This window comes from Polypterus senegalus, chromosome 11 (assembly GCF_016835505.1).
Source record: "Polypterus senegalus isolate Bchr_013 chromosome 11, ASM1683550v1, whole genome shotgun sequence".
Classification (NCBI taxonomy): Eukaryota; Metazoa; Chordata; class Cladistia; order Polypteriformes; family Polypteridae; genus Polypterus; species Polypterus senegalus.
The window spans coordinates 98,094,554-98,107,258 of record NC_053164.1 but is presented as its reverse complement, the minus strand read 5'-3'; the positions used below and the strand labels follow the sequence as shown (position 1 = coordinate 98,107,258).

Genomic DNA, 12,705 nt, shown 5'->3' with positions numbered 1-12,705 from the left:
GCTATGCTTTTAGCTGTGTTGTTATTTTCTTTCTGATTTATATTCAATATATATTGGCGTAGCCACTGCAGTCAGTGCTTTTCTTTCCCAAGTAACCGATCGCCATACAATCAGCTCTGTAATAGACGTTAAGCCATCTGTAAGCTTAGCTACCGATTCTTCAAAACGTGTAAAGAACGTTGAAATATCTTTGTAGTACATGTTTAATTATTCTATCCTTAACGACACTCCCAGTGAAGAATATAGATTATTTAAATGAAGTTAAAGTTTTATCTGTATAATTTAATAAACATATTTTGCTGCATTTCAGCTTAAAAATGATATCGTCATCATATGTAAATACGCGCTTTATAAAGTGGCTCAGGTTGTGCGATATTATAATTAGTGCAAGTTAACAGTGGGGTGATTGTACTTATAAGTACAAACAGTTCTACAAGGTGCAATTGATTGAGTGCATTTAAAGTTCTTGGGATGAGACTGTTTCTGAACCGCGAGGTCCGTACAGGAATTGCTTTAAAACGTTTTGCAGTGGCTGAGACAGCGTGTCCATGAAGCTGTATACCGATAATGAAGCTGTATACCGATAATTCTCTTTCTGATCAGATGCTGCTGTGATTCACACTCAGATACAGTGATATAAATACTCCGAGTCGTGCAGTGAGAGTAATATGGAAAAAGATGATCCACTGTGGCAACTCCTAACGGGAGGAGCTGAAAGAAGAAGAAGAAAAATAAGAAGAGGAAGGTGCAGTGAGAGTAACAACGCTAAATCAGTTATGGTATTTGAAATACTATGGCTGTTCCCTGGACCATTATATTGTTACAAGTTAATTACAATCAGATGCGTTACACTAATAAACAATATGCTGTTAGTTTCGGTGTATTTATAAAGCCGCGTCATGAAAATAAGGAGTAATCACACATGAACAGTAGCACTGCTTTGACGCTGGGTGCCGCCAGTCTGCAAAACCGAGCGGAGAACTTGCGTACGACAAGGTATGAGGTACCGTGGAAAAGTGCGTGGCTTTACGCCAAGTGTAGGTTTTATACATCGCGATTTGAACGTGGAAACGTTTTTACGCAACATTTCTGTGCGTACGCACCGTTTATACATGAGGCCCCTGGCTGTTCCTGTTTCGAGTTGAATAAAGCTGGTTTTGCTAAAGTACCGAGACTTTGCATCGTCTTTGGAGTGCAAGGCACAATATATAATTAAAAATTGCAGCGGCGTCAGCACCTCTGATATGTGATATGATATGATAAAACCGTGGAGAAATTAATAAATCACCTCAGAGAATAACATGAGACGTCAGTATGCCTCAAAACAACACATGGTAGCTAGAATTCGAAACCGACTTTCCTGGCAGCACTGAACTGCACCTCCCTTGAAACACCCTGGATTTGAGGTAAAAGAATGTTGAACCAGAAGCAACGCTCTCAACCGCTTCGGATCTTTAAACATGGACCAGACAATTTGTAAAACTGAGCATGCGCACGTCAAAATGCAAACTTCCCGCGAGCTCGGAGCCTCCACCCCGGAGCTTTCCAGTACCCGGAGTTGACTTAATGGGCAGTCAAATGAGTCAGGTTACCCTCTCACAGCCCTAGTGTTAACAAAGAAAATCTCAGCAGTTAGACTCTATTAGCGCCCACTGGGGCTAACTCCACCTACTTTGCGCTTCAGGGTAGAGGATCCGGACTACAGAGATATACAAAATAAAACGTTCATAGATCACGGAGTGTGATTGGCCCGGCCTAATAAACAAATGCATCGGTGTGGTCAGTGCTTTTTATAAGGGCGGACCGAAAAGGAGAAACGAAACCGAAAAAATCTTATATTTTACTAACAACACTGACAAGTCGGCCTGGAATAAATTCTCCGAAATTCGCAGTACACTGGCAGAGCATCTCCGTACGACGGGACTGATCATTTAACCGAAGAAAGAACCTGAGGAAGTCGGAACTTTACAATTGTCGATTTATGTCGGAATACGCGATGTCTTACAACGTAAGTGAGTCTGCTGCCAACTATTCTAGTTTCTAAAAATAAAATAAACTGCGTTTTCTTAAGTTTGACCAGTGCGCTGCATATAAATGATTCTGGGCGCTCGATCTTCTTTCTACGTTGAATAAATAAAATAAAAGTGAATTCCTTTGTATATACAGTTGTAACTAAAGTGTAAACTCCAAACAGTACCTTTTGGGGTGTTATCAGGCTGCATTACAATGACAATCTAGTTAATATTTCATATGGTAATTAGTTTCCTCACTTCCATTGCATGTAAAGTATTTGCTCGACCGTTTTATTCTTTTAAGTATTGTGCACAGCTGTTAAATCCTAATAGTCTAGCGGTCTACAGAGGATTTTATTCACCTGTCAGCTTACCCAAGAAAGGAAAAGATATGCATATTGAGTCTCTCTTTATGGACGGTAACTCGTTGGTATTTCCCCGGAAACCCAAGCTGTCTAAAACCTTTTATTGGGGTGGGGTAGAGGAGGTTTGGAATGGGTGGGTTCGTATAACAAAAATTGATTGACATTCTAAAAAAGCTGCATTACTGACTTCATGCTGTACCTGGCAGTGCCAAGGACAAATCTTTATCATTTGCAATTTTTTTTTTTTTTAGTTTTAACTGTGCCTTATCTTAAAAGAAAATTTGATTAGTAAATAACAGTTAACGCATGACACCAATACATTAATTGTTCATTTTGTTACAGCAGCAGAAATGTACGTTTTCATTTTCTTCTGTCCATCAATTTTGAACCCACTTATACAGATCATGGTTGTGAATAGCGGGTGCCTGTCCTAGCAGAATCAAGCTCATGGGAACAAACAAACCAAGGTGCTCACGGGTACACTCACACACCCACATACGTTACTACTGGGCCAGTTACACGTTTGGAAAATTATTAGTCTATGAATATCTATTACTATGGCATAATAAAGTATCTATCTATCTATCTATCTAGGGATTAGAACACATATTTAAAAAGTTCAAACACTTTTTCTTGCATCTGTATGTGAATTCAGGCCACATTTGAAGCAATGTATTTAATGGTCTTTGCATTTTATAAATTTTACTTGTCTATTTCATAAAATGTAAGTAAGTTTCAAATCGTTTTCATTGTAATAATTTGCAATAAAATGTATGTATATTGGTTGGCGCAGTGGTAGTGCCTCGCAGGTAGAACACCTGGGTTCACTTCCCGGGTCTTCCCTGCGTGGAGTTTGCATGTTCTCCCTGTGTCTGCATGGGTTTCCTCTGGGTGCTCCAGTTTCCTCCCACAGTCCAAAGACATGCCAGTTAGGTGGATTGGCGATTCTAAATTGGCCCTAGTGTGTGGGTGTGTTTGTGTGTGTCCTGTGGTGGGTTGGCACTTTGCCCTGGATTGGTTCCTGCCTTGTGCCCAGTGTTGGCTGGGATTGGCTCCAGCAGACCCCCGTGACCCTGTGTTCAGATTCAGCGGGTTGGGAAATGGATGGATGGATGTATAGTGCCTTGCAAAACAATTCTGCCAACAATTCCCTTATTTTACCGAATTGCTTATCCTTCAATTAACTTTTGTTCTCTGGGATAGTCTCATTTTACAGCACTAAAACGTTTTTATTATTGTAATAGTTTGTTACAAAAAAAATTAAGAAGGAAATATACTGTTTGTATTTCTTCCCTTTGGTGTGGAAGCTCTACATTTACATGGGAGAAAAATAGATGCCTACAGGTATAATAGAGTTGCCTTACAGTTGGTTTCTACAAGTGGATGATTATAGTAATTGCCACTTATTCTGGATAAAAATTACATACAGTAGTTAACTGATCATTATTTACATTGTGACTCTTAAGGACAAAAACAAGCGCTCCAAGATAAAATAATACAAATGCATAAATTAGGAAATAGGTACAAAATAATATCCAAGTGTATGGATGCCCCAGGGGAAATTTGCTGGATCATTTATCAGGAAGGAGAAGCTACATCAAACCACCAGCAGACTAGAAAAGGACATCAATGAAAAGTGTCTAAACAAACAAACAAAAAGCAGACTTGAGAGAAAAACCACAGAGAGACTAACAACCACTTTGAAGGAACCACATAGTTCAGCAGCTGAGACTGAAGCAAAAGTGTATTAGTCTAGTCAAGAGACTCATGTCAAGAGCTCTGCATAACACTGATCTGTATGAGAGGCTGGCAAAAAAGAAGCCATTGCTCAAAAAGACTCATGCCAGAGCACATTCCAGGGCTGGCAGAAAAGCATGACCATGTCCCAGGTGCAATGTGGGAAAAGAAGTTATGATCTGGCGAGTCCATGATATAGCTTTCTGGCTAAAGTTCAAGAAATATATGGGGCAGAAAAGCAACACCTGCCACGCTTTAAAAAAACACTTTCCTACTGTGAAGTGTGATGGCTGTAGGATTATGCAATGGAGTTGGTTCAAACAGAACCATGTTCTTTCCCAAGGCAGCTTGATTTGTCCAGTCTCCTACACTAAAAAACCCAAGCACATGTAGTCAAGTGCATTCCATGGCAGATAGCATCTGATGTCATCCTTGCCCATTTAGAGAAGGCATGAGGTATGACAGTTACTTGTGTGTGTGTGTCACCTTTGAGTAAGTTTCATCTTCCCAGAATTCAGTCAGTCTACTTTATTTAAGATCTAGCCATCAATCACATTCAAACAAGTTGTTTTTTGTCACACTGATGTGCTATTACAGCAGTTATTAACTGTCTGATAGTTGCTTATAATTGGGTATTGCTGCTGTCCTTTGATGCAGTTTTGTAAAATTTGTTTTATAATGATTTCGTTTCATAAGGTTGTGCTAGTTTAAATCACAACACACTGTTTAAAATGGCAACCAACCAACAGCACAGCAAGATCTGAAGTCGACCTCTACAGTAGCAGTGCCAGCCAGACCTGTACCTGTTATGAGAATTAAAGGAGTCCACACATTTTATAACCTGCTAATAATGGAATAAACTGGGGCTCATTTACTGTGTTTTCTTCTATTTCCTGAAAATACCTCAAACAAAGGTCACTCCAGCAAGTACAAGTTCAGTAAGTGATGGCGGGGGAGTATTGCACTTTGTCTTGTAATCAAGATAAAAAAAGTCTGGTATCTTTATGGTTTTGAATATGAGAAAAGGCAGTGTAAAGGTGCGGAATAGAGATGTGCTTTATCACAAAATGTCCTATAAAAAGCTTGATGGTCTGATTGAAAAGAAAATCAGTGTGCTGTAGCTTGCATTTAGGAAGTAACATAGATTACTTTGTTTTTTAGAGCCTTTTAAGTGGAAAATATAATTTGTGAATATGAATTTGAAACCAACAAAGTATAGCTGAGCAAGTTTAGAAGTTAGACCGTTGTGACATTTAATGTTTGTCACACATGACCTCTCTATCATACTAACTCTCTGCTCTAAGGAAATGTATTACTGTTTTGCTGAGTGGCAGCAGGTGAACTAAGTAATCCATGTCTTGTTTCTTTCAGTATTCTGAAGAACCTAAGCCTGGAGATCTAATTGAAATCTTTCGTACTGGTTATAGTCACTGGGCTTTGTATTTGGGAAATGGTTATGTTGTCCATCTAGCACCTCCATGTAAGTTTTACAGTAGCAGCATATTTTAATCAGTATTTCAGTTTTCTGTTTTGAAATCTTTATATTGTTTTTTTAACTGTCAGGTTCCTATAGATTGCTAATTACTTCCTGAAATTATATTCAATGTTGAGTTGAGCATTAATCTGAAAACTGTCTGGCAATGCTTAAAAAAATATGAAACCAACTAATGTTTAAAGAAATATTTTTTCCCAAGAAACCTTTTGAGTGCACAGCTGCCAAATGCAGCTATTATAATAATGTAAAAACTCTGTATTATCTTTCACAATCAGAAGAATCTCAGATACAATAGCACAGTCTAGAAAAGGGTGTCTTATTTTAAATAAAACTTAAAAGAATATTACATTCACTTTACAAAGCACAATTCAAATGTTTTTTAGAACCTGTCAGGCATTTATAACTTTTGATTTTAATAAACTGAGCATGCTCAATCATTACTAACCTTTTGGATATTTCAGGTTCTTCGAGTGATTACTTCATGTTAAATCTTTTTCTAAGTGTGCTTTTTTCTTGAGTATGTGAGGAGGTATCTGTCTGAATGTGATTCTTATTGATCTGTATTGTATATATTGTAATGAAATGTGTGTCGGTCATGTAGTTTGGAAAGTTGGTGGATGAATACAAATTATGTATTTAAAATGGAAGAAACTTAAAATTTTTTGTCCTTGGATTTCTTGTGGCTGCAGGTGAAATTGGTGGTGCCACAGCATCCAGCATTGTGTCCGTGTACTGTGAAAAGGCGATAATTAAGAAGGAACGTCTCTGTGATGTGGTGGGAGATAGCCAGTACCGTGTTAACAACAAGTATGATAAAAAGTACGATCCTCTTCCTGTTGACATAATTCTGAAGAAAGCAAAAGAAGCCATAGGTGAAGAGGTCCCGTATGACCTAATGAGTCAAAACTGTGAGCATTTTGTCACACGCCTGCGATATGACATCGAAAAGAGTGAACAGGTGAGTAATAATTCATAATCTGTCAGAAAACAGGAAGGGAATGAATAGAAGAAAAGACATTTTAAATTACTTAGGTATAGTTAAAATACATGTAAGTCAAAATCACATTTGTACAAAGAAATGAATATGAAAGTGTTGTTTATTTTAATTAAGAACAAACAATTTTTCAAGTCATAACAATTTTGATCCAGGTGAGAGGAAAATACAAAACAATATTTTTGCTTACAACACATTTTGTGTTTTGGATCATATCTGGATAGCTGTGAGATATTTACAGCTTATGAAAAAAACACCAGGATGAGATTTCAAGAATGATTTTTACTCTTTACATATTTCATACCTGAAGGATGTATTGCTTTCATAACTAATAGCTTGGGGTTTCAACAGAAAATCATGTTTTGATTTTTCTAGAAAAAGTTTTGAAACTTTTTGGAAAGATGTGATGTCTGTGCGTTTGTGTGTCCGTAGTAAAAATGTTAGGGACTGTAGCTTGAGAATGAGTGGACCAATTCGTATGAGCTTTCATGGAGAAGCAGCATTCATTCAGGTTTTTGAATAATTATATCTATTGAGCTTTTTAAAGGTCACCGCAACAACAGTCACAGCACTAGTAAGGGGTTCACAAAATTTGGCATATGCATTTAGGACATCGAAAGAAAGTTTTTGTGAATTTTGCGTTCAGTCTTAAGCTCCTGCTTTGAACTCTCAAAGTTCATTTTTTTTTGTAGTCACGGCAACTAAAATCTAATTATAATAAACCTTTTATTCTGCTGGAATCCTGGCACTTCCAGGCAGATGGCACAAGTGCATTGAGAAGGGTGGAGTCTACATTGAGAAATTTATTATCCGTTTTGTTAAGGTTCGTCCCATTTTTTAATAAATCCCATTTTCTAACTTTAGCTTGATTCCTCCTTTTATATTGATAAATTTAAACTTTATACTGTACATGTATTATAGATAGATATATAGAACTTTATTTGGCCCAAGGGGAAAATTTAGTTTTTTTTACAGAAGCTTAATAAATAAATAATATAACAAGCAACACCAACTCGCACAAGAATTACTAAAAAGAAAGAAAAACTCCTCACGTTGCTAAAGATAAAAAAACAGTCACAATCACACGTGAGGCATTATACTGTAAAAGTGTATTGTGGTAGGTATAGTGGAGAAATAATAGAGAGAAAGTCATGTGCTGACAACACCAGATTTTTTTTTTCCATTTAAGTATGAATTATGTAAACAAGGACTCAACATATTTTATATTGTACAGACGGGATATATTCACATTTTTTCAACACTTATTTCATTTTTGTTTTTGGATAGACTGTTTTTGAATATGTTTTGCTATTCAGGGCCACAGTGGCAGAGTACAGAGTGCAGGACATACATTATAACTTTAGATGGTTGATTTTTTTTATGTTAATAATATCGGAAGCCCTTTTCAGAAGAAGGTAAAGTCAGTTATTAAATGTACATAACCCAGTTCAGTGTCCGGAGCTGGAATCTGTGCTTAGCAGCATCGGGTGTAGAGCCAACACCAACCCAAGACCAGGATCCAGTCTAGCACAGGTCACACTTAATTAAGTTCATGCCAACACCACAGAGCGCCAGAATTGGAGAAAATGAGGTATGCAGAACGAATATTTAAAAGAAAGTTTAAGTGGAGCCTTAGACAAATAAGGAATCCTACAAGGAGCTCAAGGTGACCTGTAATTTAGATTCATTTCCTGGTCAAGATTCCCTTAAAAATCAAACAGTGAAACCAAGTAAATATCAAGTTGCAAGTGCATGGTTTACTACAGCCTTCAATTTTAGTTTAAAGAGCTTTACTGTTGCATACAGTGCATGGGCATAGTGAAATTCTGCCGCCACAGTTGTGTTGTGGGCAGTAGCGAAGTATGTGCATGTAATAAGAATATAATATGATGTTTAAATAAATAAAGTAAATAAAAGCAGGAGATAAATTATACAGTAACAAGAGTGTAAAGTGCAAAAGATAACTGTATAGACACACAGATTGTAGTAAACAGTAGAGAAAATGTAGATGGCAGTACACATGTAACATACAGTATAATTACACATAAATTAGCAAGTGGATATAGTACAGGTCATGTAAACAGTTTACCAAGAGTTCAGTGACCTTATGGTCTGGGAGAATAAGTTGACCCTAAGTCAGGTAGAGTGAGTGGTGAAGCTCTGGTAGTGCTTTCCAGAAGGGAAAACAAGATAAGCTGGGTAGCTGTCAGAGATGGTGGTGTCAGCTCTCTGGTGAGTAGATGGCTGCCCCAATCATTGTAGAAGCTGTACGCTGTAACGCATTTGTGATCCTGGCAAGTCAGGTTACCAAGCCACACTGTATTTCATATTCCAATAAAAAATAATTGCAGCATTGCACAAGTCTGTAGCGAAGAACTTGCAAGATAATTTCCTTAGTAGATTAGGACTCAGTCTTAATATACACTGGTATATAGAATAGGCGAACAAAGGTAGTCCAAATGTGTGTATAACGGCACACATTAAGTGAGTTCAGTAATTGATAGATGTTTTCCTTTTTTGTTATTGAACTATAAATCACAAAGATAGATAAACTCATTTAATGAAAAAAAAATTACCCTCACCATCATAGTGTGATCAGGTAAATGCAGCAGTGTGACAGCAAAACAAGAACAAAAGTAAGAGTTTAAACAAATTTTTCTGTGGTTATTTACAATTTTGACATGTCCTGTTCAGGGTTGGTTTTTGCCTTGCACCTAATGAGTTGGGCACAAGTGCTAACTCCCAGCAATGTAAAAAATGGATGGATAATTTAGATAGATACTTTATTAATCCCAAGGGGAAATTCACAAAAAATAAGTAGTACAAATTATAATTTTATAGTAAATATTATGATTTCCTCCTTAAAATATTTTTCCCTATAAGAAAATGTGCATATTTGCTTTACTTTTAGACAGTGCTTGAGCACTGAACACCACTGTGCCATTGGTGGTACACTACTGTATTTAGCTGTTAAATTCAAGTCCAGACAGGGACATTAAGATTTTCGGTAATCAGTCATGTGGTATGCTCCATGTTTAACTAGTCCTCACTGCAAGGTTGGGCCAGTTATCTTTAAGTAGTGATTTTGGAATGTAGGAGAATACTAAATCATAAATAGCAAGAAGACCTACAGATGATGCATTTTACTGATTTATTTGTGCGACAGCTATACATTAACTGTTGTTGCTAAAATGTTTATAGCGAACAAATAATGCACAACTACTCAAAAGTTAAGGAACAGATTTTGTTTAGTAGAAAAAATATCTGATGTGCAGTTATTGCTGTGAGGATTGCCTCCATTATTCTAAAACTACACTGACAAATGGAGAATCTGTTATTCACCTTTTAGACCTGCATCTTCCATAGTATGGTGTGACGATGTGGGTTCTGGCTCCACGCTCCCTTTGATGTTTGGGAACCCTTGAACCCAACACCGTCGATAATGAAACCGAGTGAGCCAGTCAATGGAGGCAAATTGAGCATCTGAGCAAGGGGATGGTTGAAAGTGCAACAGTGCTTTTATTAAAAGAAACAATCAAAACAGTGTTCTATAAATAGTGCAGTTCTTCAAAGTTCTTCATTAAATAATCCAATAAAAGAACGTGGAGATTAAAACAATAATAAGAAAAAACAATCCTTTAAAACCAGAGGTTAAAATGATCAGGAAGCAGTCTTAAAACGACAATAACTCTGGTGCTTCTTTTCTGTATGCGTCTCACCAGCTTATCCCGTATGGACTTAGCAGCAGGCAAGACGCTCTCTGCAGCTGCCCTCCTACAACACACGCGAGACTGGAGACCTCCCGATCCCTGGCTTCGGTCTGGCACTCATCCCAGTCCCCGAGACTTGATGTCCACCAATGACCAGGACGCACACATTGGGGACTCCACCACCAAGCCTCCCGACTTCCGCTGCCTTTCCACGGCCTTCTGCGGCTCGTCGCTTTCCTCTAGGCACTCCCGCTACCTGGTAACTCAGCGGGAGCAACCTCAACTCAAACGCCTGGGTGTCGGCCTAACACCCAGCTTCCTCGCAGCTCACCACATGCACGCACCGCGTGTCTGTCTCTCTCCGGCACCGCCTGCTTCCGCACTCGCTCCCTGTAACCTCCGTCCTCTCTTTTCCTATCTTTCCTTTTCTCATCTCGTTCTTATTTTCCACACCTCCACAACCGACTCGCGCTTCTTTTTAAAACGTGAGGGGCCATCACAGCTGTAGCATTAGCCACGGGAGCAATCACGAATGTGGGCAGTTCCTCACCTGTGCACACGGTGAGAAACGCCCACATCGACGACTGCCCCGCGGCTCGCTACAACATCGCCCCCCTCACGAAGCCGCCTCGGGTGCGGTGATTATTTAAAATGAATGGCCTTTGCTCAACGAGCTGTGGACCCATAACGCCACATATGGCCACAGAAAGCTGAAGGCTATTCTAGTAGCATCAAGTAGTTCTGGATGGGATCATAGTTCAGGAGAGTATCTATTCATATACACACTCACAATTCTAAGTTTGGCTGCCCTTCATTGTTTATGCTGTAGATAGACTGCAAGTTACTTTTGAAGTAACTAATAAAAGTTTTTCTGGTTGGAGTGGCAGCACTTTTCCTTTGAGGATCAAACTGTACCTAAATTTTGTCAGTTCAATTTGCTGAGCAAATAACATCCTATTACTGCTGAAACAAACTGGTATGATGGCAACACTTTCTCAGCTTTGGGCAAAGTGTGCTAGATAACCTGGTATTAACGTGGTACCTATCTACGCATGGTTTGGTTGCCTGTTATAGAAATTAAATAGATGTGTATGTTATTATTCACATGTGCCCACTAATCTTACTTTTCTGATTAAAATATTTCACTGTCTGTGAACTCCTAGATTAAATGGCATAACACCATAATGTCTATGTATGACAGGTCCTTAATTATTTCTTACCTGCATCCCATCTATCCTTTTAAAGTTTACATTTCTTAATAAAACCTGTTGTATTGTTTATTGCAGATTGACTTTGCCAAGGCAGCACTGGGAACTGCAGCAGGAGTTCTTGGCGTTATTGGAATTGCTGGAGCTATTGCATACATGTTTTCGAAAAATGAACGACATCGAGAGAAGTAGCTCATTTTGGAAAGATGCGATGCTTCAGTGTAATATGTTCAATAAGCTAATGTGCCATTGCTACTGTAATATATTTAACAAGGCTACAACAAAGTAAAAACTATTTTTAGTGGTGCAATATTGACATTTTCTTTAAATTGTGTGGTTATATAGCTTGTTTTTAAATGTAATAAAAGCAAATTATGCTTAACCACAGGCACACGTATTTAATATTGATATTAGATATGAATTAATATTTGTATTGAAACTTCAAGATGTTTTTTATTTTTATGTACATAAATTAAAACTCAATTGTTTCAGGTGCTTACTTTTATCTGACATATATCGCATAGTACTGCTTTTGAATTATTAGCTGTGTCTATGGATATCATTCTTTGGAATATGTTAAGACATCATATATTTGTTTTACAGAATAAGGATTCACATTTGTGTCTTTACATAAAGCATTACTACCTTTTAAAAAACAGACTTTTGTTTGTGCAAAAATAGTCACTTTTTTATTAGTAAGTAGTATATCAAAACATTTATCAATATTTCATAACAAGTAACAAGTTAGGGGTTGGTCCTAAATTCCAAATGAAACTATGGGGTTGTAATATTTTATACTAATGCAATGTTTATTGCTATAGTTATAGCTTATTTTCATGTTAACTCAGTGACAGTTGATGTGAATACAATCTGACTTTTTACCTGTAACAGTTAACAGTTATTAAAAGTTTTATTTATACAGCTTCATCTTGTGTTTCCTAAGTGTGGTCTAATTTTATAGCAACTTTCATATAGACATCAGAACATGATTTACAAAGCAATCAATAGTACACTCAAAATCATCCAATAAAATTCAAGGTAACTAAATACGTGTTAGATTGTGACCTATTTAAGTATAAATGAACTGAAGATATATGGGTAGAGTATGATTAGAAAGCACAGGAGAACCAAGTTCTGCAAAGAAGAATCAGTCATGGTCCAAAGTTACAGTTTTAGACAATTGG

The 12,705-nt window shown here is 37.5% G+C and overlaps 1 protein-coding gene across 1 annotated transcript; it reads left to right on the top strand.

Moving 5' to 3' along the window:
- Window positions 1-1,530: 1,530 nt before the first annotated feature.
- On the top strand, window positions 1,531-12,448 carry LOC120539350 (phospholipase A and acyltransferase 3-like). Its single transcript, XM_039769343.1, has 4 exons — window positions 1,531-2,008; window positions 5,486-5,594; window positions 6,299-6,567; window positions 11,600-12,448. The coding sequence occupies exons 1-4, from the start codon at window positions 1,982-1,984 to the stop codon at window positions 11,711-11,713; spliced, it is 519 nt and encodes a 172-aa protein (XP_039625277.1). The 5' UTR covers window positions 1,531-1,981; the 3' UTR covers window positions 11,714-12,448.
- Window positions 12,449-12,705: the final 257 nt, after the last annotated feature.

Coding starts and splice junctions, on each gene's coding strand:
- LOC120539350 (XM_039769343.1), top strand. CDS start 1,982: ATGTCGGAATACGCGATGTCTTACAAC. Junction 2,009..5,485: donor AATACGCGATGTCTTACAAC/GTAAGTGAGTCT, acceptor TGTTTCTTTCAG/TATTCTGAAGAACCTAAGCC. Junction 5,595..6,298: donor TGTCCATCTAGCACCTCCAT/GTAAGTTTTACA, acceptor TTGTGGCTGCAG/GTGAAATTGGTGGTGCCACA.